The sequence below is a fragment of the Alligator sinensis genome, unplaced genomic scaffold (assembly GCF_000455745.1).
Source record: "Alligator sinensis unplaced genomic scaffold, ASM45574v1 scaffold205_2, whole genome shotgun sequence".
Lineage (NCBI taxonomy): Eukaryota > Metazoa > Chordata > Crocodylia > Alligatoridae > Alligator > Alligator sinensis.
Genome location: NW_005842563.1, coordinates 244,635 through 271,478, shown reverse-complemented (window position 1 = coordinate 271,478; position 26,844 = coordinate 244,635). Strand labels below are relative to the sequence as shown.

The 26,844-nt window shown below is 40.4% G+C and overlaps 1 protein-coding gene across 1 annotated transcript in view; it reads right to left on the bottom strand.

Annotated features, from left to right (window-relative positions):
* The window catches only part of AGAP1 (ArfGAP with GTPase domain, ankyrin repeat and PH domain 1), a gene marked incomplete at its 5' end in the record, with an annotated part of 301,279 nt that overhangs the window by 33,366 nt on the left and 241,069 nt on the right, over positions 1-26,844 (bottom strand). The window contains 2 exons of the mRNA XM_025214080.1: positions 18,752-18,974; positions 24,830-24,920. Coding sequence (XP_025069865.1) covers positions 18,752-18,974; positions 24,830-24,920 — 314 coding nt within the window. The remainder of the gene's footprint in view (positions 1-18,751; positions 18,975-24,829; positions 24,921-26,844) is intronic.

Genomic DNA, 26,844 nt, shown 5'->3' with positions numbered 1-26,844 from the left:
CGCCGAATGGGTTCCCGCCGATTCTCCCGAAGCTCCTCCCTTCTCTTCCGGCTCCAGGCAGCTCGCTCCTTCCTCGGCACCATCTTGGAGTGGCGTTGACTCGGGGCTTTTCTCCTCTGCCACTTCTCGTGCCGCCGGAACAGCCGCGAGCAGTCGGGCTTCCAGGTCTGCATTCCTCCGCAGCAAAGTTGTCACAACGCGGAGCAACACATCTAACACTCTCTCTCTTTTATCCCTCGGGGCTGCACTCGTATAGCCTCTCAACCCGAGCGCCAGCGGGGGGCTAAACCGGTCAGCTGTCGTCGGCTCTTCACTCTCCCGTGCGAGCTGAATGCAGCGAGCGAACTCCTGGCTGAGAGCCGGGTTCACGTCGCCCGATTCCCATCTGGCGAGGGGTGCGGTGTTCCCTCTCTCCCGGGACCTGAACTGGACTCTCTCGCTGCCCATCACACACCCGAACGCCTCGGGGTGCAGATGTGCCTGCCATACTTCCGATACCTCTTCTCCTTTTTCCTTCAGTGAAAGGTAGCCATCGATAAACCTTTCACCCACTCCACCCGCCTGGTGATACGCGATGTGGGCGCCTAGTTCCTTGGAGCTGGCCATGTGGCGTCTCCCACTACGCCAGGGGCAACTTCTTACTAGCTCCTGCTCCTACGCCAGGGGCAACTTCTCACTAGCTCCTGCTCCATTAGATCTTCCCCAAATCCTGATTCCGATCCTGTCAATCCTAATCCCGATCCCGCTGATCCTGTTCGTGACGCCATGTGGGGGCCAACGGGGGATCGAGGACCAGGAATCCTTGGGAACGCTAGCTGGGGTTGCAGCTGCGATCCCGTGATGGGCAGATGGGTACTCTCTATCACCGGAGCGGAATTAGGCACAGACGAGACACGTATCAAATGGAAAAACAGAGATGGTTTTACTTACACTGTAGAGTCGTATACAGCGCAGGCAATCGTAGTTGCAACAATTCTACTCTCTAATCGCTAATCGGGGAGCTCCTGTAGACCGGGTAGCTCGGGTCTAACTCGGGCATGCAACATGGAGGATACGTCGCAAGGCTTTGCCGACGGGGAGTCGTTGGCAGGTGATCAAGCTGCCGGAGTTCCATTCCAGGAGGAATCGCGGAGTTCTCCAACTAGGGTGGAAACGCCCCTAACCTTTTATACAGCTAGCGAGCCAATTGCCAGCTGCCACGTGGGAATAATTTAACATCGGCCAATCGTATTATGCAAATCTGCATTTCCTCGGCGGGAACTCTATCCACGCCGGAACTCTTCACCATGCCGAGACTTCCCCTGCCTTACCGTGCCTTGCGCTAGAAAGTTCCACTGTGTCGAGGCACTGATCCAAATCAGCTCTGACAGCGGGAATGTCCATTTCCCTGGGGACTAGTTGTCCCTGGACATGCCTCTGTACATATGCTCTGCAGTGTGGCAGATTGCCTCACGTGGGGCAGGTTAGGCTGAGGCCAGCACCTGGGTTGGCTCCAGCAGCCTTATCTGAGGTCCTGGGGGCCTCCCAGGGCTGCAGCAGCAGTGATCTGGACAAATCCAGGCTCTGGCTTTGGGCAGCGCACACTATAGCCATGTGCACTGCCCCGCTTTTTTCTGCCATGGTTTTTTTTTTTTTTAATCGGGATCTCACCTGTCAAAAAAAATGCTGCACTGCTAATTAGCAGCATGGTGAACGTGTGCATGTGTGGTTTGTGGAACCACAGGTAGGTTTGCAGCGCTGCAAACTGCATGTGCACGCTCACAGGGATGCACCCCCTGAGTGTAACATACAACAAGGCCCCAAATGCTGGTCATTGTTAGCCAGCTATGAAACTTAAAATAAGTTCCTGCTTTTTATATATATAGTTGTATCCTCAACAATAACTGACCTATTTAGGATGTATTGTCTAAGTTCAATATATTTCAGAGATAACATTTGGGCTCTAATTCTTTCTAAGGATTTTATAAATTGTTAATGTTTGCCCATTCCTTTAAAAAAATCCCTGCTTTGTCCCCTCTTGTCAGAGGACTAAGATATCAATAGGTCTTCATCTTGACTTGTTAACTTGAACTCCTTTCTTTAAAAAATTCTTGACTGAATAGTTCAATTATTAAAGACAGAGTTGGAAGTGATCCCTACAAATATACTTTCCATATTAAATCCCCATTTTCAGTTACTTATAACATTTAATGCTACTTATAACATTGCTTAAACATGTAAACTGATTTTTCCCATGCTTAATTTATTCCTCAAGCCAATTTCTTTGTTAAATTTCAGCAGAATTTTTATAAGAACGAGTTTGAAAAAAATACTGTATTTAGCTGGTGGAAGCCTATTTCCCCAGTTGTTTGTCTGAAGAGAGTTCTATTGTCTTTATGCTTTGAAATTTGGAAGGAGGGCCCTGCTACCAGAACAATGCATTTTTTTTTCCCTGTAAAAATCCATCCAGGTTTGGCAGTCATAACTTCTGAAACCTACTATAAGTACATACTTAGTAGAGCTTTTTAAAAAGAATACTACTAAAACACTGAAAGATTCTGCCTGTACTAAGTATGCCCAGCCCTGGAGCTTCTACGTGTTAGCTGTACCAAGCAAGCTCTCCTATCCAATGTCATTTCTTATAATTAATTTATGTCAACTAGCTGAAAAATGTGCACCCTAAATATAAGTTTCCACAGTTCACTCTGAAACACCAGATTCTAAAAGCTGTTGGTTGTAAATCTGAGTATAGACAGACATACAAATTGTGTCATCCTCAAAGGATACTGATATAAGCTATTACCCTAATTGTTATATCTACAGGATTTTATAATGATACAAGCCCTAGCAAAACTGCTCCAACTTTAATCCTGCTTTATTCAGGGTCAGACTTAGGGTGATTTGGCTGACTTGCATCCCTACAGGATCATGCAGGTATAAGAGTTGCAGTTTAACAACTGATGTACTCTCTCAGCAGCAGGTCCTACTTCTTTTTAAAGGAGCTAAAATGTGTGTTTGTCCATACCTTCTTGGCAATAGTATTGCAAGGCCAACTGTATTTTCAGTTTGGGAGACTCATTAGCTATCATCAAGATTTTAGCAATACCTATGCTCTACTTTTCTTTTAAGTTATTAGTTCAGGACAAGAATCATGGTTCAGACTTCAGATACTGTAAATGCTAAATTCACAGCAAATTTCAAGCTGATCAAGCTGTCAGAATTTTTCTGGTATTACGTATAAAATGTATTCTGTCAGAGCCCATGTTACCCTTCTCAAAATCATTCATCACTGATGTATTTTGTCTCTTGATCAGAACTGGGAATATCAAATAAGATGTATCAATTTGTCTTTAAGCTTCCAATTTTTAAAACTTGTTTCATTAGAATTTTTGGCATTGTAGCAGCATTTGCACTAACACACAAGATCTAACTGAGAAACTTGGTCTTGATTCAGGTTACAAGGTGGTGATTGTGAAGAAAGGGCCCTTTTAATAGGTAGTCTTTTGCTGCAGTCAAAATGCTCTCTGCTCTGTCTTTTAATTTCTCTGCTGAAGACCTGGCCACTATTTGTATCATGTAGAGGGGCTGCTAGGTTTATTTGGAATTGCTCTTACGTATCAATTTATTTATTACTTCTCCATCTCTAATCATTTTTCAGTGTTGTGTAAATTTGGAGGACTCCATTTTAGGGCAATAATACAGTATTATCGCTGGAACTACTATTGTTTTTTCCATTCACTAATGTGAAGTAGTTATACCTCTTTTATATTTAACTTTGTTTATGTGTGTGTGTGTGTATATATATATATATATATATTCTAAATATATTTCTATTTCTATTACATATCTAATATATTTATATTATATATCTAAATATTATGCCTCTATTATATTTACAGAATTTATTTTTATTTATGCCGCTGTAAAAATTTATCCAGGTTTGGCAGTCACTCTTCTGTTTTTCCAAACTGCTTGAGTGGTTATTAGACTATTCCAGAGTAAAATACAAATTTAAGGTGTTTGGCCCTTGATTTACGTTAAGTGTCATTGCCCTTCTGGACATTAATTTAAGAAAAGCCACATTCCTTTTTTCTGACTGTCATTAAACATAAACAACCCAATTTTTAGCCATTTGAGGAACATGTTGGTCTGTTTCTCACTTACCTGGCCTATACAGATTCCAACATACTGAACTGGATATTACCTCTTGCTCTACCCACAAAGGTGATGAAGAAGTAATATTGCTTGTGTCATGGAGCTACTCTTAGAAAAATGGGGTTGGAGGGGACCTCCAATTGCCATCTAACCCACTCCCTTGCTCAAGAAACTGACACTTTCTTAGGAAATGCTTTGTTTTTGACAAACTGGCATTTTCTTACAAACAACTGTTTTACTAATACAATTCCCAAGCAGCTCTATGCCACCAATACTACAGTTTGGGCACTGAAGGGACAATGAGTCATGACTGCTAGTTTTTCCTGTCTGTTGACTCCTTCTTATTCTTGCACTCCTTTCCCTGTTTTTACCTGCAGCATATTAACATTTTTATTAAGTCTTCCGCCTTGTAGCTGTGTGTGAAGGTTTGAAGGCAATTGGGGGAGTGTTGGGTAAATGATTGACTACAAACACAGGGTAATGGATCTGATGGCCCGGGAAGCCCCTTCCAGTCTGATGTTCCATATCTTGATTCAGAAGTAATGCAGGCACAAAAACAAATGGCTGCAGTTGGTCATGAACAAATTTAGACTGGAAAATAGAAGATTTCTATCACAGTAGTGAGGTTTTTTAATGGTCTTCTTGGTAACGTAGTGGGATGCAAACAACTTGAATCACTTGAAGATTGAAAGGATAGTGCGAGAGAAATGGGAGTTCTTGGTTCAAAAATCAGTATGCAAGGTATGTAGAATCAGGAATTTGTTATCCCCAAGTTTGGGGTATGAGAGGTACCTTTCAGTGTGGTAGATGTCTAATTAACCCCACACTTCCAGGCTTTTGGTGATTGCTTGTAAGGGCCAGGGATGATGTTTCCCCTATCTAATGAATAATGCTACTGGCTTCTTCTTTTTCATTTTTAAATCTTTTTCTTTTTGCCCCTTACCTTCTACATCTCTAGGACAATGGCCACACACCTAAGATGGTTTTGCTCCTCCAGTCATAATCATACTGACTGCCAAATGTGGGGACAGGAAGGAATTCTTTCTTCTAGGTCAGACTGGCAAGGAAAGATTTTGCTTTTTTTGTTTGTAGCGGGGGCAGTGTCCTTTTCCAAGGAGCCTCTGAGCATACAGTAACATTAATGGTCACTGTCATTAATGGTAGGCAATTAGCAATGCCTCACTCCAACCCTGCTTTTATCTGCAGCACACTATAGGGTAGGGATGTCAAACACATTTGGCCCAGCAGGGTTGGTTCACAGGCTGTATAAATGCTACAAGGCCAGTCCATGGGCTGGATCAGGCTCATTGACCGGCCCTGCAAGCTGGATCCAGTGCACAGGGCTGGTCTGGTGTGCGTGTCATGAGTGTCCCAGACCAGCCTTATGTGCTACCTGTCATGGACACAACAGAACCAGTCCCATGTGCCATGCAGAGCACGTGCCAGCTCCAGCTCCATGTGCCATATGCAGCATGAGGGTCCAGTGCAAAACCCATGGGGTAGCATAGTGGGCCAGATGATGAAACTCCATGGGCTAGATCTGGCCTGCAGGCCATATCTTTAACACCTCTGCTGTAGGGTATTTCTGGCATTTCTGATTTTCTGCCTTGCTGTGTGTGATGATATGAAGTAGAACCTTTTAGGAATCTTTGGGTAAATGGTTATCTGCAATTACATGGGCCAAGAGGCCTCTTCCCATTCTTTGTTCTTATGACACCAATTTTCTCCTTAGACTTGATAATGAAATCTTACCCCACACATGTTCATACAAAACACGGCTGCCAATCATTTTTACCAGCATGTCATTTTGACCACATCAACCTATTATTGCATTCTTTCACTTCTCCCCCTTTTATGTTTCATTCAGCAGAAGTTACTTGTTTCCACTTTCAAGGTCCTTCTGTAGCCTATTCCCTCTCTATCTTTTCTCAATATCAAAAGGTCAGCTCTCACCTGTGATTGCCCCAGGAGGCCAAGCTCCCTCACAGACTTATAAACTGTCAAGTAAACTTCATGCTTTGACCCACTCTCTCTCTCAGGCTTGGAAGGACCTCCCTATAAACATCCATGAAGCCAATTCATTGTTATCATTCAAATCCCTCCTTGAAATTTTCCTTTCTCATGATGTCTATACAAATCTTGTAGGCTGGTTAGACTATTGGGTGTACTGAGTGCACTGTCTACCCTGCTGACCTACTGTTTCAGTGCTTCTTTGTATAACTCCATCTGCCTGTATCCATGAATTTTTTATCTCTTATATTTAGATTTCAGGCTGTCTGAGATAAGGAATATCAAGTGCACCTGCTACAGGAGGGTCCTAGCTCATGATTAGGAGCTCCCCTTAAATGCTATGATGATGACAACCATGATTATGTACCATATATGGCAGTCCATTTTACATGGAATTTTGGCAGCTGCAATTCTATGATATTTGGCATTTCTAAGCAGACTTCAGAAATTAGGCCTGAAGCACGGTACACTGCAGTAGCCTAGGCAGGAAGTAAAGGTGTTCATGACAGATTACAGCAGAGGCAGGCAAAATACAGCCCGTGTGCTGGATCTGGCCCATCAGGCCATTCTATCCAGCCCACAGGTCCCCTAAAAAGTTTAGAAAATTAATTTTTATCTGTTCCTGGCTGCCTGTCAAAGATGACAGGAGCTGGGGCAGTAGGACCCACCGGCAGCTGCCAGCAGGATCAATCGGCTGCAGAAGCAAGTCCAGCCCAGCTTCACCCCTCACCCCAGCTAGAAGCCTCTGCCTAGCAGGGGCTCCTGGAGGCTTCTCGCTTGCGGCTGCTCCTGCCTCCATGCACTGAGGGAAATACAGATAAGGAAGAGGGAGGGAGGGAGGCAGGGGAGGACTGTGGGTGATTGCCCTAGTCCTCGGGGCTGGCCAGGCTAGTTTCTGTGGTCCTGGTGCTGCAGCTGGGAACCACGTGGTGCTGGTGGAGGGGAAGGGGGAGTGGGGAAATGTCTGTGGCAGGCGGGGGAAAGGGGCAGTGAGCAGCCATGTGGAGCGCAGTGACAGCTGGGTGGAAGCACAGGGCCCATACCAGTACACTGGGGCCAGTGCCAGCGGGGCCCAGAGCAGGGTGGCAGGAGTGCAGGGCTGGGCTGCTGGGGGCTCTGTGGAGCTGGGCTGCACTGCTCAAGCAGGGAGATGAGGGAGCCAGCCCAGCTCCATAGAGCCCCTGGCAGCCCAGTCCCATGCTCCTGCTGACCCTTTCTGGGCCCACACTCCTGCCCAGCTGTCACTGAGCTCCGCGTGCCTGCTCACTGCCCCTTCCCTTGCCCGTTGCAGGCACTTCCCTGCTCCCCTTGCTGCCCGCCACACTCCAGCACCACATGGTTCCCAGATGCAGCTCCAGGATCACAGGAGCAGCTGGGACGTGGTGCTGGAGTGGCCAGGAGAGACGGGAAGCAGCAGGGGATGGGCAGCAGTGGCAGACATGAGGCGGGGCACAGGGCCCATGCCAGTGCCCTAGGGCCAAAAGGAGCAGGAGCGCAGAGCTCAGGCTTGCAGGAGTGCTGGTGGGGGCTCTGCCTGCCGTGGTGGGGGGGAGCAGGCTGTAGGCAAGCCCTCCCCCTCCACAAGCCACAACCCTCTCTAATCACCCTCCCCCCACACACTCACAGCCCCCCACAAACCCCATCCCCCCCCACACACCCCCACACCTACCCCCCCCCCACAAATCCCACACACACACCCCCTCCCCCCACACCCCACATACCCACAAACCTATAGCCACCCTCCCACCCCATAATATACACAAGAGTAAGACTTCATTTTAAGCTATTGGGCAATCACCTGTATGTACACTACACAAACACATGTAAATTAGGACAAAAATATTTTTTGAAATGAAATTAATGACTATTGTAGTACATGTTTGATTTTTAGAATATAATTTGGTTTTTATCTGGTTCTGAAATGGCAAAACCCCTTTCTGAAAGGAGTAATTCCTGGGGGGGCAAAAGTCAGGGGTTAGGGGGCGAGACTTCCAGCCCCAAGATGGTGACCAGGGGGCTACCCATGCGGCCTTGATGGTTGCCAAAATTCGGTAAGCGGCCCTCTGCCTGAAATATTTGCCTACCCCTGGATTACAGCTCTGCATTTGACAGGAATGACTGATATCGTCTGATCAGTTATAGATGATGATGGGACATATGAAACGTAGCTGGGAAACATTAGATGAAGTAGGATTAAGGCTACAACAAGCTATTTTTGGTTTAAGTTGGTTGTAAATCTTCAGTATATTATTGTTTTCAGAAGGGGAAAATGTCTGCATATCATCTGCCTACAAACAATTTCTGTCTTAAAGAAACTGTCACAGCTAGTTCATTTTTATACACATCTTTAACTCAGTCAGATACTGAGAGAGTAGTGATAATATAAGATCTAAATTTGAGAAGGTGCTGAAAAGCTGAACGTCCTTAACTAGCTGATGACATGGTAATGAGAAAACATCTCACACTCTCCTGGTGGCTTCGTATAAACCATACATAGGGCAAGTGAAAGAAAGATCCATGTACAACCGCACATGTCAAAAACCAAGGAAGGACAAGCTTCATCCTTATATGAAAGAAGGAATACCAATGAAGACCCTCTCGCTTTTTCCCCTCAAGGTGCCTAAACAACATTAACTACCTTGTGTTGATGACACCAAGAGTGCCTATACATGTTCACTGAGGCTGCTCCGACATGCTGTAATTACAGTATGTTGGAGCAGACTTGATTAATCAGGTCTGCTGGGGCGTGGTAATTACTGTACTTTAGCCTACTACAGCATCACGTGTATTAGTGTCCCTGTGCTGAAAAATGGTGGCAGGGACGCTTTAACTAAAGCTCATTTGATAAGCTTAAATTAAAGCGCCCCTGCCACCATTTTTCAGCATGGGGACTCTGATACATGTGACACTCTGGGCGCTTTAATTAAAGTAGCTCTTGGAACCACTCTGATTAAAGAACCTCCTCCTGGTGCATGCGTATAAAGGCCCCAAGAGTTTACTGGTAGCTAAGAAGCAGAATTTGAGCACGTGTAACAAAGTATTGCTACAGTATAATGGAAATTCTCTGTTCAAGGCAGGCTATAACAATCTATCACATGACTTCTTATCTTATCACACTGCTGTAATCACTGTTTCACTATATATGTGTGTGTCACATACACAAAGCTGTATATGTGCATGTTGTAACAGTTATGTATGTGCCTGCCCAGATAGATTATATCTATATCCCCACGTGCAAAGCAAACCTGTTAAAAGGCAAATGATTGAAAACGAACTACTTAAGCAAGGCTTAAAAGTTTAAAATTGTCTAAATGTTAGACATTTGCCTTTTAAGAAAGGCACACTTTGGAGGGAGCCAAAATAGTCTTTTACAGGTTTCTTTTTCATGTACACTGCAGTGGAGAAATCCATCAAGAGCACACAAACACAGGACAAAAATTAAATTGATTTTGAAGTGAAATTGTTTGAAAACCTTACTTTTATAAAGTCTTGAGTTCTTTATCAAAGGTATAGTGTTATTTAATAAAAATATATATTTGTACTGAACAGCATTATATCTAAACTGATCATCAGTAAGGTGCCTGGACCATCTTTCTAACAATCAAGCACCAACCATGGTTTTGTCTAGGCAGCAGTATTTTACTTGAACAGTACTGGTTTTCAAGGTCTGTCAATAGCTGTAGAGCGCTGTGTCTTTTGAGGCCTGCTAAAGGTAAAATTTGAACAATCCTTGGTGGTTATTCTATTTTGCTCAAGTATCTTCATTATGTGCATTTTCTAAAAATTATTGCTAATGGACAAGAGTTTAATCTGAAAGCATGGCAGTCTACCATGTCAGAAATGGTTTATTCATTTAGTCAGAGATATAAGGGGCAGGTTTTGGTTTACTACCAATAATGGATCAGTAGTTTTATATACAAGTGCACCTTTCTAAATGTATTGATGTACTTCTATTTTATACATTTGCCTAATTGTCTTTGTGCTTATAATAAAGTATTCACAATCCAAACATACACCTAGAATAAATCTGAGTATACTTGGAAATGGGTTAATGAGGGCAGAGTCATGATAAAGACCATGAGTTAGTTACAGCTCACAGTCTGATTCAGTCTTCCCTACTAACAGAGCTCACTAAAATATCTTAAGCAAAATCTTAAGTCCCCTAGCAGCTGTTTGGTCCATAGAAGCACAGCTGTCTAAACTTTATTGGCAGTAAATGTCATTCTCGCACACAAACTGCATGCCTGGAAAACCCAAAGGCACATCTTGGTCTGTTAATGTTATCACATATGATCACGTTCCCCGATGAGATGTGAAAACCGAAATGGAAAACGTCAACAAACTCTGGCCGCAGTGAGGACTGGGGCATGCCCACTGACAGGCGTGCCACAATGACAGGAATTTACTTTGAGTTGCAATTAGTGGCACTGTCATTTTTGGGCGCTCCTGCCAATTAATTAAGCCTGTCAAATGGAAAAACAGCAGCATTCACATGATAATTTATATAGAGAGAGACTAGCCTAGCAAAGCTGCTGCTCCAGCCAACATAATTCCCTTGGAGCGCTTAAAAAAAATAAAATAAAATATAAAGAAGTAGAAAGGGGGGTAGAGGGAAAGAAAGTTAAACTGTCCTTGTTATAATTGTTAACTCTGATCGCTCAAGTAGAAGACGGGCTGATTAAAACTCCAAACGAGCCCCTAGCTCGCTTAAATCTCAGAGTCCGGAATGATAGAATCAGAGGAGTTTATTCATACCATTAAGCCCCAGAGAACTTAATTGAAAGAAGAGCATAGCCTGGACCTTGACAAGCGGGAGGTCACAGTAATTGCTGCCGGACATATTTAACATTAAGATAATCAGGCCATTAATTACCCTTTGGATCATTAAATCAGCCAGTTGCAAAATGAAATTTCTGCCTCTATTACTCACTTGAGAGACCACAGGGGTGGCTTTTAATTTATCAGTGAGCTTGAGATACAAAGGACCAGGCTTGGGAAGGAAGGAAAGGGGGAGAGAGGGGGGCTTGCTTCAGCAGAGGCAGAAATATCAATCCGCCATGCTTGGTGATCGTGGCAAATTAACTAGGTAAGATAACCTCAGCTTCTAAAGGCAGAAGCTGGGGGTATGTAAATAGATGAGGGCAGACAGGGAGATCAGAGCCTGCACACCACTTAGCAGGATAATAAAGGAAATCATCCTTGATTATCAGTGCTAATTTGGACACTGCCGGTAGCTTGTTATGCGTGTTCTGAGTAGCATTTAATTAATTCAATTGCTTGTTAATGAGGGAAGTGACATGTGGGGAGCAGATGCCACCCAACTGCAGATGGGCTCTGGTCAGCCCATCACAATAAAACCCTTTTTTTTAATCCCCCCCTCCCCCCCTCCCTTTAAAAGTGGGAAAGGTGTCAAGCATGGAAGAACATTCAAAAGGGACAAAACACTGACCTCATCAGGCCAAGAACTGTTAAGAAATAATAGGACTCGACCGTTGCGAGCATATAGGTTCCCTAATGTTCCCCAAGGCCACATTTGTACAGTGCATCTTTATGCCAGAAATTTGAGACCAATATGCCTATAATCAGGATATTATGATCAATATCAACAAAACAGAGGGGGTGAAATGGAATCTCTCAACAAATGCCAGCGTACGCTAAGGAAATTCAGCTGCTCTTTTTTGTATCTTTGCCCCTTTTCAATATTCACTTCGTGAATAAATAGGAATGAACTTAGCGTTCTAAATAACACAAAGGCATGAATTTATTTTACCTGCAAGTTATCTGCAAGAAGCTTTCACTGCCAGGGGACTAATACACCTTCTATTACAAAAGCCCTGCATTTGTATGGCAAGAAGATGGGTTAGGCTTCAGACTAGAGCTTTTACAAAAAAAAAGTCTGCTAAATATATTCAAACTGCATTATGTTTTCTTTGACATCATTACACTCAGTTCATTTGTGAGTGGGAGATCAAATGAGATTTTACCTCTTAAGGTGAAAGTCAATTCTAGAAATTGTCAACTCCCTATTCAAGGGTTCTCAGGCAGAGGCCAGAACCTTTTCATGTTTCCTATGACCTTTGCTAAACAGAACAAACATACGTTGTAACTGCTATGCAAACGATCTACATGAACAAAACTGAAGAGAACTGATGCTGTGGAAATAACAAATAGTGCTGATTTAAGAGCTGTTCTGTATTTTAAGAATGCTCGACTGAAAATAGGAAACTCATACAATGTAGGGGGATTAAGTTACCTTTCTTCTTTTTTTTTCCTGGAGGATTTTTTGAAATCCAAATCACAACAATTTTGCTGCATGTTTTTAAGCAATACATTTTTCCCTCTGGTATACCAGCTCGAACGCAAAAAACGGACAGCAGAATTCAATACATTTGTTTCTACATTCAGAAATGTGCATTATCTGTTAAAAAGCAAAATCAAGTCTCCCAGAGGCATTTAAAGGATTTCAGTTGATTGCCGTGTCAGCAGAACTTTATACGTTTCAGCTGATGCAAAAGCAACTCATAGGTTTGAGTTCACTAACTGTACATACTTCAATTTTGAGGTAAATTTTGAATGGGGATTGGGGGCATTTGGATCTATAACAATCCTCAATGAGGCATCTCAAAACGATGAGCATTAAAATTCAAGATGCACACAAAATTAACAGACAAGGTTCCTGGGGTGAATCTGATATCTTTTATTAGGACCAACCCAAATACTTGGAAAATAATTATTAAGCAAGCTAATAAAAGATATCAGATTCACCCAAGGAACCTTGTTTGCCTATGTCCTTAGACCAACATGGCTACAACCTATACCCCTGTAACACAAAATTAACAAACATTTCTGAAAACGTTGACCGTAATGAAATAAATGCGTAGAAGACATGACCCACTAGCACATACTGATTCAGCAGTCATATGGGCAAACTGATTTATGCAAACAGAAAACTCTGAGATACATGACATTTGGAGGACATGCAAATATCTGCAAGAAAGCCTACAACTGCTTAGATAACTTCCAACCAATGCTGACAAGAGCACATGCAAAGAGCTTGTGACTTCCATTAACTGTGACCCCCAAGGCTGGCTTTCCTCACTTATCTCTAACAATATTTTCCAAGATTCCTTTATCAAAGTAAACTTCTGCCCAACTGCTACTGTCCACACACTACTCCAGTATCGCACCAAAATCAATGTTTTAAGTGTGTGCTTAAATAGTATCAATAGCAATTAGAGAGGAAAATCCTGATTTCATCCCCAGATCCAGTTAATTGTCATAACATTGATCCATTCTAATTTGACTTCTCACTCCAAATTAAACCCACATTACTGAGGGAGGGATTCAGGGCAAATCCCCCCCCCAGACAATAAATTTAATATTGAATACACTTGAAAAAAATGGCAGTTGTTGCAGGATCCATACTGAAAGATCTTTTTTTTTTTTTTTCCCCTTCCTGGGAGTAATTAAAAGATGCTTTTCTTGACTAATGATCCCCCTGTTTAGAAATGGGAAGTCAATACTTCTTCAGCAGCAGTCAGCTTCAATTTGTCACAATGCTCCAGAAGTTTGAACAGCGGTTCTCAGGGCTGCTGATAATTGCTGGAACCAATTACAAGCTTTCTAAAGCTGACCTAATCAGGGGCCCATGGACAACAATCAGGCGGCCAGCTGTTCACATTTTCTTTCTAGTTTTACAAATTCTACCATACTTGTTTTTGGTTGCTTAACCAAGTTTCCATGCTTATTAGTAACCCATGTTTGCTTGTTTCTTTCTTCAATGTAGTCATGCAAATATCCTCAAACTCCAAGCTTGTGCAGAATGTGGCTGCTGCTTTGCTTTGCAGCACTTCCTCCAAGAAGCATATTACACCTGTGCACCCATAGTCTGCACTGGTTTCCAATTTCTTACTGGTGCTATTCAAGGTGTTGCTATTGACCTATATAGGCTTTAAATGGCCTGGAGTTCTGTTTACCTTACAGACAACCTCTTACCCTTTGTGTGATTCCACAGATGTGAACAGTTGTGGAGAAGTCTGACTTAAGAGCCTTCACTTGAAAGGGAAAATGCCGAGTGAAAGACATTTTTCGGCAAAAAATCTTCAAGCTTTGTTACCTGTTCCCCCCAGTCTGTTAGATTTTCCATGTGCTGACCGATAGAATATGTTGTGAGACTTATCTGTTTCTCATATAGGGGACAAGGAAACCATGAGAAGACTTATTAGGGAGGGATTGGATAGGTGAAGGAGAATCTGGTTTTGGTGCACTGGGAGAATTTTCATATTGACATTAGTTCAGCTCAACATCTTCACATATTACGTATGGCTACAAATGGCCTTCCCAGGTCATCAATCCCAATTCTCTGCATTCACAGGCCACCATTTGTTCAAAAGGCTCCTCCTCCAGGATGCCTATTCTAGTACCCTTAAATACCACAGTCCCAAACACCCTATATGCTGTGATATACTACTGGACTTTCTCCCATCGCTCCATCCTAAAGGATATGCATCTCTCAGCTCCACTTCTTTCCATTGAGCGGATATACATAGGACTTAATTTATATCTCTGTCTAACAGACTGGGGTGCATATATGCTGCTGCTTAACATGCTGGAGGATCTGCTCTTGAAGTAACACCAAGCATTTTCAAATTCCTCCTGCTCCAACACACAAAATAATGGAGAAAGTGTTTACTTCCTGGACCTTTATTCAATGCTGCCTAAAGCTTCCTGGAATAATGTACTTTGTTTGCACACCAGAGTCAATAATTTTCTTTTGCCCCTGCAAGCCTGTAGGCAGCCATTGGTGGGATCACTTGAGACAGAAGGACTATACCATAAAAAGGTGAAATGCATACAGCTTTGTTTTTCTCAGCAAATTTATCTTAAAAGACAACCCACCCTTGGGCCATGTCATCTTTAAAAATTAATTTTTTTTGTTGGGAAACATGCCTGCCAGAGAGACATGTAGAGTTTGTGTTATTAGTCTATGATTTTGTATTGAGGTTATTATTTAGGGTGGGGGAGCATGGCATGGATGTGCTGCAGAATGTTTAACAAACCAGCTTGTCACAGCTCAAAGACAAACTATTATAAATGGATGTTGGTGTAAAAATACTTTTTGGTAGGGTCTAAAGATACTCCTAGGAGAATATTAGCAGCTTGGATGTGATGAGTGAAAGATGCCCAAATCTTCACTACTCTATTCAGGGTAGATGTGATATCTTTTATTAGACCAAATGAGTCTAATTAAAGGTAAAAGATATCACATGTACCTAAAAAAGCTACCCTAAAAAAAACCTATTCTATTCTGCAAATTCATACAGTGTACATTCTTACACTACCTTGATCATTATAGTATTTGAGCAATCTACAATAATGCATTAAGCAGTGTGACTAACATCTGTCATATTTTTGTTTGCTCATTCTCTGATCAAGAGGAAGTGTATGAAGTGGAGTGGTTTTGTTTGTTTTTAAATATCATACATGCACACACTGCTGCATGTTTATGTTAGAGAAGGCAAGGTCAAAGAAAATGTGCTTTGCACTTGTAAGTAGAGAGTGATGAGGTTTGCCAACATCCTTAGTTCCCGTGGAAAACTGTTACATAGTTCTGACCTGATCCTTGAGAAAGCTCCATCTCTTGCACAGATGTGCTTCTCCCACCTAACTTTTCTTCTCAGTCAATCAGCTCCACAATGCACTTCAAATAAACCTTCTTTCACTATATCATGTGGTGGACTGAGTGGGATCTTATTACCTGTCTACCTGTTAGGGCAGTGGATGGGAGCTCATTTTGCACTCCTGCTATGGGCCACAATAAATTGAATCCCTTTCTCCTTAAGCTGCAAGAAAGGAAGGCTACTGATTTCTCCTTTTGTCCTCAGTCCCCCCATGTCAACTTACTCTTTACCATAGCTCATAACATCTGAATGCCCCTATATTCTGCTCATTCTGCTCATCTAATTCTGCTCATTCCCACTATAACCTACACCATTTCCCAAACCCGAAAAGTGTTTTTTCACTTTTAGTCTCCACACCTATAACAGTATCACTGCTAAAACTGGAGTCAGCAGTAATAACACTAGAAGAACAATTTGTTAAATTGAAAACTCTACCGCCTAACTTATGTCCAAAATGTGCAGAATTGTAAATATTATGATGCTTATTTAATACTACAGGAAAGTAAGAAATGCAAAGAAGTGTCCCAAAAACAAAGTAAAACATCAAAAATGGAGTTTTAAAAAATGCTTCCTCTGGAAGAAATATCAACTTTTACTAAAAAGCCACAGAAAATGCAACTGAACATTGAAAAGGATTTCTCCAAACACTGTGAGAAAAACCCGATAATTAAGATAAAATAAGTTAAAGTTAAAATAAATTAAAATTAATTAAGATTAAATAAGAAGAAACTGTGAAGCAGCAGAGATGGTTTAAAATTAAGTGTACACCTGTAACAGAAAATGCAACTCTCCTCTATCCCGCAAGCAAGCTTTAATTCAAAATCAGTCATAGAATTGAATTATTTTCATTCAAAACTAGGGTTATACATATACTAAGATGATGTCTTTTATTATATGCATTCTTTTCATCAATTTTAAGAATCAACTAAATTCAGGAAGTCTTTTTTAATAGTTTGAATTAAGCTCTCTTTCTAACCCTTCATGATTACAAAATAACAGATATTCAATTTATGCAATAACAAAACCACTGTCTTCTGACTAAGCCTAAAATTATTAAATAATTTTGCTGCATTAGTGACAAAATGTTAAGCTCAGTGTAGTTTAATTTATGAAATTCTTGATTTATTTGATCCATGTAACAAATATATGCCCTCAAGCATACACAAGGCACATAGTTCACGTGCACACAAACCCTATGTATGCATGTCTTGTGAATATATTTGTACACACAACTATTCATCTAAATAGCCCGATTAATATACTGGCTTCATTCTCTAAGATGAACCAAAGGTGGCACCACAAATTCATTTTTCAGTGCTAACGAAATGATGCAATAAGATACAGTTGACTTTATTACAGTCAACAGCTAAAACTGATTTCTTTTCTTCAACAAGAGGCCCATGTACAGACTCATTATTACCCTTTTGGTAAATGGTGGTATTGGATTAGAATAAACTCCAAAAATAAAGTGTATACATTAATAAATCAGTTCCTTGTTTTATTTCTTTCAAATGTGTGAGGCAAACACTGATCACAAGTGCTAAACCTCCATCATAATATCTGATACCTGGGGACAGAACAGTGCTCAGATGCAGGCGGCTCTATGTGCTAACCCCCTGGAGTGTGGCACTGTGACAACTGCAAGACATGCATTTCTGAAAGCAACTTAAAAGGTTTGACCAGCTGGGCAAAGCAGTCCAGGCTCCTCCTCATGTCTGAAAACCTGCTCTACTGAAAGAGAGACAGCTAACACTCACATTGCTTTTCTCAAGCAGTATTCCTTAATTGCTATTTGTGAATATTAGCTCTTACATTTAATACTCATGATAATTAAGACCATCTTGTTATTCTATACCATTTGAAACTGAATACAGAATAATACAAAACCACCCCTTTTTTTTTCAAGTGACATACCACAGTGAGAGGATCTTCATTATGTTGATCCTGTACATAAAATATTATGATGATCCGTATGCTCTTATAGAAGACACACACACATCCAACAGATTTATGCTTCTACATACTGTGCATAAAGAAAGTGAGCAACCTCATTTTGAAAAGAACTCTCAAAACAACAGCAGCAGGACTGTACAAACCCAGGTATTTAGAGATAGGTATAAAAGAACAAAGCAATAAGCTGGCAGAGCTTATGGTTATTGAAAACGCATTATTAATTACAGTCAAGTATTCCAAGAAAGAGAGACTTTTAAGTCCAGTTTTAAAAAAAAAATACATTCAGTCTAATATAGATCAAGGAACAAAAGTTCGAGAGGTTCAAACCTCCTGCTGTTTCATGAGAGAGAGAGAACTGGTAAAGGACTGCAAAGACAACCTTGTCAAATACAAAATGTATCAAGTTCCCTGAATTTTTGTCATTTTTTGGCTGGACAATTTATATTTACTAGGAATACCTCACCATCTATTTAAAAATGGGTGTCTGAATTTAGACTCCTGAAAGCAGTAGATGTGCCAACACTAGCAATTACCACTGAAGTGCCTAAATAAGGATTTAAGGATTTAGACCTTTAATAAGGTCTTTAGGTGTGCTCTGATGAGTTCTAATTAGAACACACCAGCATCCCCCCACTGTCATGTGTATTAAGACCCCCACCGCGTTTCAAAATGCCTGTGTGGCACTTTAACTAAACCTCGTTAAATGAGCTTTAGTTAAGCGCCCCCACAGCCATTTTGAAATGCTGGGGGAGGGGAGCAGGAGGGGGGTTGATATACATGATAGAGAGCCTTTTTAATTAGAGTGGCTGTGTCAGAACCACTCTAATTAAAGCTGCCCCTTCCCACCTCCAAGCACATGTACAGGCAGCCTACATGCCTAAACACGGACATTGTTCTTTTTTCAAATGCGGTCATACATTTTTAACATATTGGCTGTTTGTATGCGTTTGTTCAAAGAGACCAAGATGGCTTACCTTGTGGAGTCTGATGATGGTTTCATACGTCCTTGGCTACTTTCTTCCCAAACACTATTTGCTAATTCATTCCCAATGGAGGACATCACCTTGATGAGTTCTATTGGCCAGTCATCCAGGTCAAGTGACCGGACACGTGATAGGTGTGTGCCAAGGTTTCGGTGTATACCTGAGCATTCAATACACATTAGGGCTCCCAGATTCAAGCTGGCCCAGTCAGGGTCTATAGAAATACAAAACAAGCAATCATCAGGGAGGGGGAAAAACACCAAAACAAAATACTTGAGATACATGCTTTGTTATATTTGGAATTGCTGAGCTTTATGGATAACAATTTTGATTTGGGAAACAAAGGGCAATATCTGTGTCTCTTGCTCTCAGCACTGTTGAGAATCCTAGCATGAAGCAAAGGCAATCTGGTTTCTAGGGAAGGTCTAGTAGTATCTGTGTGGCATTCTTCCGAAAGACCCCAAATGATTCAAAAAAGGAACTGTGGTAGTCCTAAAGGCAAGCACACATGTCACTCCTTCAAAAGTCAAAGGGAAAGTTTAATCCTAGAAAGAAAAGAAGAGATAGGGAAAATATAAACAGAGTAGCAGGTAGCTCAGGGTGAAGTGGTAGAAAAAGCCCCTCCTTGGGTATCTGGAGCCACTTGTAGCCAATTACTACAAGAGAAAAAGGAAAAGAAAGAGCTACTAGATACAATGTCTCTGTTGCTAACTATATCAACTCCCTTAATAACCATCTATATCATCACCTACATATGGCTTTTTACATCTAACACACTATGGGGTATGTTTTCATCTCTAGGATCAGGGAGATAAGTACTAAGATGAAAATGTGCTACTTTGAACAGTCCTAGTTTTAGTGTACTAGCCAGAAAGATTCTGCAGACAAAAAAAAAATAACCCCACAAACGATAAGGCTGTGACAAACCTGACAAAAGCCGGGAAATTCAAAGTCATTTCCCAAGATGGTTCATTTTTGTTACCATCCTATGTTATTTAAATCTAGATTTGTATGAATCTCTCTCGAACAAACATTCAGTTTAACAAATGAAATAAAAACTTTTTATGGGAGAATTTTTGGTGGCTTTTTTCTCCTGTCAGATCTTTTCCATTCTCCTTTTCCTGGGAGAAACACGGCCCCCTGAAGAATGAGCAGGATATCTCAAATATCAAGAAGGAAAAACCTGATTAAAATGACAGGGCAGGAGATTTTTATTTAAACCGTGTAAAATCCAGCGCTGGTCAGAAAATGACCATCAATTTTCCCTCCTTTCTCAAGGAAAAGGTTGGTAAAAGATTATTCCCTCCCCCCCTTTCCTGCAATGAGAAACTAAAAAAAAAAAGACAACCAAAAGATACTGAAAACCAAAACTATTTCTTGGTTTTCAGCCAAGAAATTAATATTATCTAGCAAGGCAGACAGATTTTTTTTTTCAGCTGAAAATCTAATGTGCCATTAAAATGTTTATGTAAAAATTTCAAGCAGTCCTAAAACTTCTTCAGACAAATCTATTCAACTGTAATGTAATTAACATTTATTCAAAATGAAGAACAGGTCTATATATTAAAATTTCTGCCACTTTCAAACATTATATTAATTGCTGAGAAAGCTAAGCACAGTATAAACTTTAGCCTTCCAGTGAGCCTTCTAAGAACAAGGAAGGCAAAACTTCCCATTCCTTTCAACATATGTAAATCATAGATGAAGTATGAAGAGAAACAAACCTTCCTCATCTCCCCCTGCATTCAGGTCACCTTTACAAGAAGAAACTCATGCAATATTGAATGTTAGCTTTAAAATATATATTTTAAAATAACCATTTAAGAGCCAGGCTAATAACAGAATGCATTTTCAATTAAAATTTATAAGACTGAAGGTTTGGAGTAAAATCTTTTGTGCTGACTTGCCAAGACCAATGTTCAGGGGTTTTAGATTACCCCTCAAACATCAGTGAAATGTTTAACACCTAACGATAGAACGACAGCTCCCTATTCTTGCCTTAAAATATTCATAAATGAGGAATCCATAAAGGACAATTTCTCAAGGCTTCTTCTGACTTCACAAACAAGGACGGTGACAGGCAACCATCTTCATGAACAATAGTTCTTCAAGAACTCTCTCTGAACTGGAAAATTATCAAGCAGTAATGTCTTACAAAGGAGTCAGGTTCTGGGGAACTTTCATTAAATGACTACTGACAGACAGCTCCTCTCTTGTACTGGCCATTACAACTAGAAGGCAGATCAAGTGAATAATTCTACAAAAAACCTGAGCAGAAGTCCAATTTCAACTTCTTACATTTTTGTCAGAGTCAACCCTCAAGTACCCTATGAAGTTTGATTGAGACCTACGAGTATGTGGTTTTGCATTCCCATGTTCTGGAATATAGAAAACAACAAGCTGGCTGGCCATCAGGAACGGATTGACTAATAATATGGAGCTCATCATGCATGTATGCTGTAAACTATACTAGATACAATCATAGAATGGCTTTCTTCTGAAAATTAACATAGAAGTTTTGTTAACTTTTGCCCTCTCAGCATGCCATGTGTAGGAAAGCATTTCTTTTGTAACTCTTCTCTTATGGCACAAACATGATTCATTAAGCTTGATCTAGGTTAAACAAAAATAAAAGAACCAAAAAAAAAAACCCAACCCCAACACACACACACACACACAGGGGAAAACCAATAAGCAATGTTTGGTACTTGGCAAACCTTGTAGTCCTTTTGAAGATGCAGATCAACTATTTTTCTATCTACATCCTCCATTATTCTACCCCAATAATCCTGGGGTTAAAGTATTATAAAAGTGCTCAGGACCATGGTGCATGGACATGATGAATTGTGGTCTCTCTTTTCTGGATACACTTAGATTTTATGACAGAATGAGACAAAGTCCCTAAAGTCTCTATTTGTTTTAAAAAAAGATTATATTTCCACTTTGTTTTACCTACACAGGGAGCACATCTACACGAGACGTTAAAGAAGCAGTAGACTAATTCTACTGTGCATTAACATGTCATGGTAAAGGTCATTCAAATAGGCTAATGAACAGTACAATTAGTCTACCACGCACTAGCGTCACTTAAAAGGTGTGCACTAGCACTACTGTGTAGTAGTGCTGGTTACTGCGCATTGAGTTAGTACCTGTTACTGCAGGTACTAAACTTAATGTGCAGTAACTTCATCACGTTAATGAATGTAATTAATGTGTAGATGTGCCCAGTATGTCGAACAGACAATATGAGCTTTTTTGATTGCTGAACATTTCCAGACTAAAGGATTCTGCAGTCCTGAATAAGGAGTTCTGAAAACTTGAGGAATCAACAAGATAATGGTGATAAAAATATTATCTGCATTTCTGGGAAGTGGAACAGATTCAGAATTTGGTCTGGGGTCATTATCTCTTTCAAGAACTTCAGTGTGAGGAACCTAAAGGAAAGGACTGAGATGGAAACAGGCCTCTTAAGGGGGAAAAAAATCCCTCAGAAGACTTCTACTTTAACAAAGGGCTTTGATTTAGCGTTCCTGACAAGATCCACACAACATCCAAATCATTCAAGTACAGTATTTGGAGACAGCTTTCTTCTTGGGCTCACCCATTCTACTGCTTTGTGCTAATAAGAACTAAGTCCAAAGCAGCAAAAGGGCTAGATGATTGGCTTCTTTATTACTACTAGAACCACAACAGTAGTAGTAACAACAGAAACTAAATACTAAAACAAGGTGCTAACAAGACAATGGTTTCAGGAAACAGGATGAATAAGAATTTTGAATTTGAAGACTTCATTATGACTGGAAGGAATAGGGACATGGCTGAGGCTGCAATTTCATATATTCCATTGCTACCAAACATTTAGATTTGTGAAGATGCAGAGACCCACTTCTTTCCCAAGAGTTCTGAGCTTTGATGGGTGAAGCTCATAAACTCAGGCATGGAATAGGGGACGTGTAAAGGCAAGTCATGAATAAAAAAATTCGTACGTTCCAAAAGATAAATGGATGTTTACATACTGTCTCTTAAAAATCTTAAAAGAACCTGATGATTAAGTCTTGGAGGATATGAATAACTAGTTAAACTTTAGTAAGCAGTACCACTGAGCAAGCAGACATTGTTGTGAGGGTGTTATATACCCTTTTCAGTCCATTCTAGCCAACTGAAAATAAGGTTCTGGTGAAATAATGGAAAATGAGAGAGAGAGAGAGAGAGAGAGAGAGAGAAGCAGAACCAATTTTACCATGCAGTCTGCTCACATACAGTAATGAATACTGCAAATAAACAAAGTACATATTTAGATCATTTAGCAGAATTAAATTCTGTTACATAGAAATGCATCATTTTTGTATGCATATTTTATATTTCATTTGAACTTATGCCAATCTTCCAAGTAGGTCTGAACACTGGTAACCCTATTAATATGAAAACTGCATTAAGAAGTTGTGGGAAATAAAATATATTGTAAAGAAGAAAACTCAGAATTTGTCTTATATTCTTCTTTGCTCAGCTACTAGCACTAGGATGTAAAGCCCTTGCTTTATTTGTATAACCCCTTTTGGTACCTGCCTGCAAGAAGCTCCTATAAAATTTACATGAAAGATCTATTCAAAACATGTCAATGCCTAGCTTTGAAGGTATCTGAAATAGGATCTGGAGCTCAGGTGCTCAATGCCCAATGTAACAAAGGCCTCAATCACTACACAGGCAATATACTCAGCTCCTGGGACCCTGAAAGCGTTGGCATTACTCTTGAGTTTCCCTCCATGGACAGCCTCTTCTTATCTTAAAAACTTCAAAAGAAGTAGTGACAAAACTTCCCTTATTGCAGGGCGTATTGGCATGAACTGGTTCCTCTGAAGGCAAAAGGAAAGGGAGAAAAAAAAAAAAAGGAAGGGACCAAGTTGTATTTTACCCATATTTTAGAAAGCAAAAAAAAAAAAAATCTACATGTGAGGTACCTTTCTAAGATTAGTAGTTGGACATTTAAATGTTGCAGTTTAAAAAATTAACTTATATTTTAAATGCTCACTAGTGTTTTAATGGCCCCTCACTCAGGCCATTCAAGAGGCAGGTTGACAGGATGGTAATATGATGGGTTTATTGATAGGTTACTGCGATCAGCTTTATTTTTATTTGTATGCCTAGTGAATGATATGGGAGAGACTTTCGCATTTTTCTTGAACGGTTCATTTTAGTCTTAAGTCTAGGATGGGTGCTAAAGAGAGAACTGAATCATGTTTTAAATCAACAGGTCTATAAAATTTCATTTTTAAATGTTTAATATAAAAATAAAAATTTGACTAACTTAATTTCTTATTGCTTATATAATTACCAGAAATAAATGTTTTTCATATTTAAGAGGGTATAAAATTTGAATGCCATTTCCTTCTGTTTTACAACTAATTGCTTTTGATGTGAGAATATGGTCTTGTAATTTTAGCCAAAAGCTAATTCTTGTAATGGAGGCACAAAAACCTGGAACTAGGGGGTAACAGACTGGTGAGCTCAACCTCAGTGGCATGAACCCAGAATAAAAGAAAGCACTAGGGGAAAAAAATCCAATATCAATATCCAAATAGTAATTGGTTTATTTTTCTTTGCCACTGAAGTAAAAAAAAAAAAAAAAGTAAGGCCAGGTAAAGATTTCTACCTCTAATAGGATTGATAGGGTACATAATCCTATTAGATCATGTACTGCCTTTATTGAAGGGTAATGGGAGCATCATATGTTGTAAAAAAAAAAAAAAGCTGAAAGAAAGCCATCTTCAAAGAAAAGTGTACAAATACAAGGTGCAGCAAGAAGTATATAAACTCACACTTAATGTGAAAAATGAAACACTGGAAAAAATCAGGACATTTGAACACACCATGAATTAAGTATGAAAAAAACATAAAACATACCTAACTAATCAAATTCAATAGTGAGTTACAAATGTGAAAAGGGATATGGGATACAATACCGAGAGGGCAAGAACCAGAACAGCTGTTCACATAACCCTGGACCAAAGAAAATGTGTAAGCTTTATAAGTCAAGGATAACATTTCTTGTGTAGCAATGGTTGTACTTACTTTGAGCCTCACAGTCCACACAGTGAGAATTGCCTCTGATGTTTCTTATTGACTGAAGGGCCATGGCCTCATTCTGAGTTGTCAGTCGGGACTGTGTATATTTAAAGAAACACACATACAAGAAATAAAAACCCAATGAAAAGATTTAGATAACACAAACTGTCATCTATGAGAAAGGGGAAAAAAAAAGAAAAAAAGTTCAGATCAGGTTGAATGAACATGATCGGGGAATATGACATTTTTGGTTTGCTTCTCAAAGAGTTGATCCTTTGGCATCTTTAAGTACTGCAATTCAGTGCTTGACACGCATAACTTCCAATTTCCATCCTTACTTCTGACAGCACAGAGTTTTTCTGAAGTTCTCTACACAGAACACAGGAAGTCTGGGCATTTCTAAGATATAGGACTGGATTCTGACCAAGAGTGGAATTAGACAGAAAAGGCTGAGCTTAAAAATGAAGCATAGCATTCATGAGAAAGGTGATCATAGCTTAATACATTTTTTGAGAAATATCATCATTTTAAAAATTCCATTTATTTTATTTATGTGCATACATGCATATCTTTGTTCAAGTAGATTAATCAATGGTTTGCAAAAGAAACCAAAACCCTTTTATCAGCAAATGGGCTGTAATGAGAGTTTCTCCCCACGGTGACCTATATTTTGATCTGAAGATGCAATTTCCCATGTAGATGTGGCTCATTGTCTATATCAGCTAGGCCCTACAGACTGTCTGGATAAAACTTGCTAACTGTACTGAATAATGGACTTAATACCACTGATTTAAAAATGGGAGCAGAATCTGACCTTCTACATGCTGATTTGTAGCGTACTTGTGATTTGTCAATAGGTCACAAAAATAAGACCACCAAATCATTTTACTTATGTTTCTAAGCTCCTCTTGTGCCCTTCTTCCAAAGGTGAATAAGAAAACTCTCTCACAGAAGGCCTTTATGCTCAAGCTGTTTTAGAGTTCATTACATAATGATCCCTAAACAAACAAAACATTATAAGTGGCTTCATTTATTTTTAAAAAGTGAATATCTATTATAACAAAAATGAAATTCTTTGTTCATTTCTGTGTGCTAAATATGCAAACTAGCATTCTTTGCAATTATATTAATGTTTTTGTACAGTGGCACTTGTTTAGGTATCCTGTTGTAATGTATGTAATAGCGTACGACTCAATCAAGATAGGCAACAGAAGTGGATAATAATTTCTCCCCACAGAAATAATAGCTAAACAAAAAACAGTAAATTACATTAGAACAATAAATACCCTGGTTTAATTTACTGTGGTTAAACAAGTAACCAAAGGCAGCACTCATTTCAAAATAGAAGTGTGCTTCTTAATGATGCTTCTTAATGTGCTTCTGGAACCAACTTCCAAGGGAAGTGGTGCTGGCTCCTACCCTGGGGGTCTTTAAGAAGCGGCTCGATGCCTACCTGGCTGGGGTCACTTGAGCCCAGTTTCCCTCCTGCCCAGGCAGGGGGTTGGACTTGAAGATCTACAAGGGAAAGATGTGGACCACCAAACTATGTGGCACCCACAAGGACAGCCCAGCCTGAAGAAGGAGAACATTGGGAACCTGCAAGCCATGGGGTGGCCAGCACTACAGCACAGGTAAGCAACGAGAAGGTAAGAAATAAGGGGCCCCTTGGGACTCGGAGAGGGGGGGCAGCAAAGGCACCAGTCGCAGGGCTCAAGTGCCTATATACTAATGCTAGGAGCATGGGGAACAAGCAGGATGAACTAGCGCTCCTGCTTGCACAAAACACCTATGACTTAGTAGGTTTAAAGGAAACCTGGTGGGATTCGTCCCACGACTGGGCGGTACATATTGAGGGTTATAGATTGTACAGAAAGGACAGGGTGGGGAAAAAAGGGGGAGGGGTTGCGCTCTATGTCAATGAGCAATATACATCGACCCTCATCAAGACGGAATCCAAGGATGAGGAAGTAGAAGGATTGTGGGTTAGGCTACATGGGGGGCAAGGAGAAAGGGATTTGGTG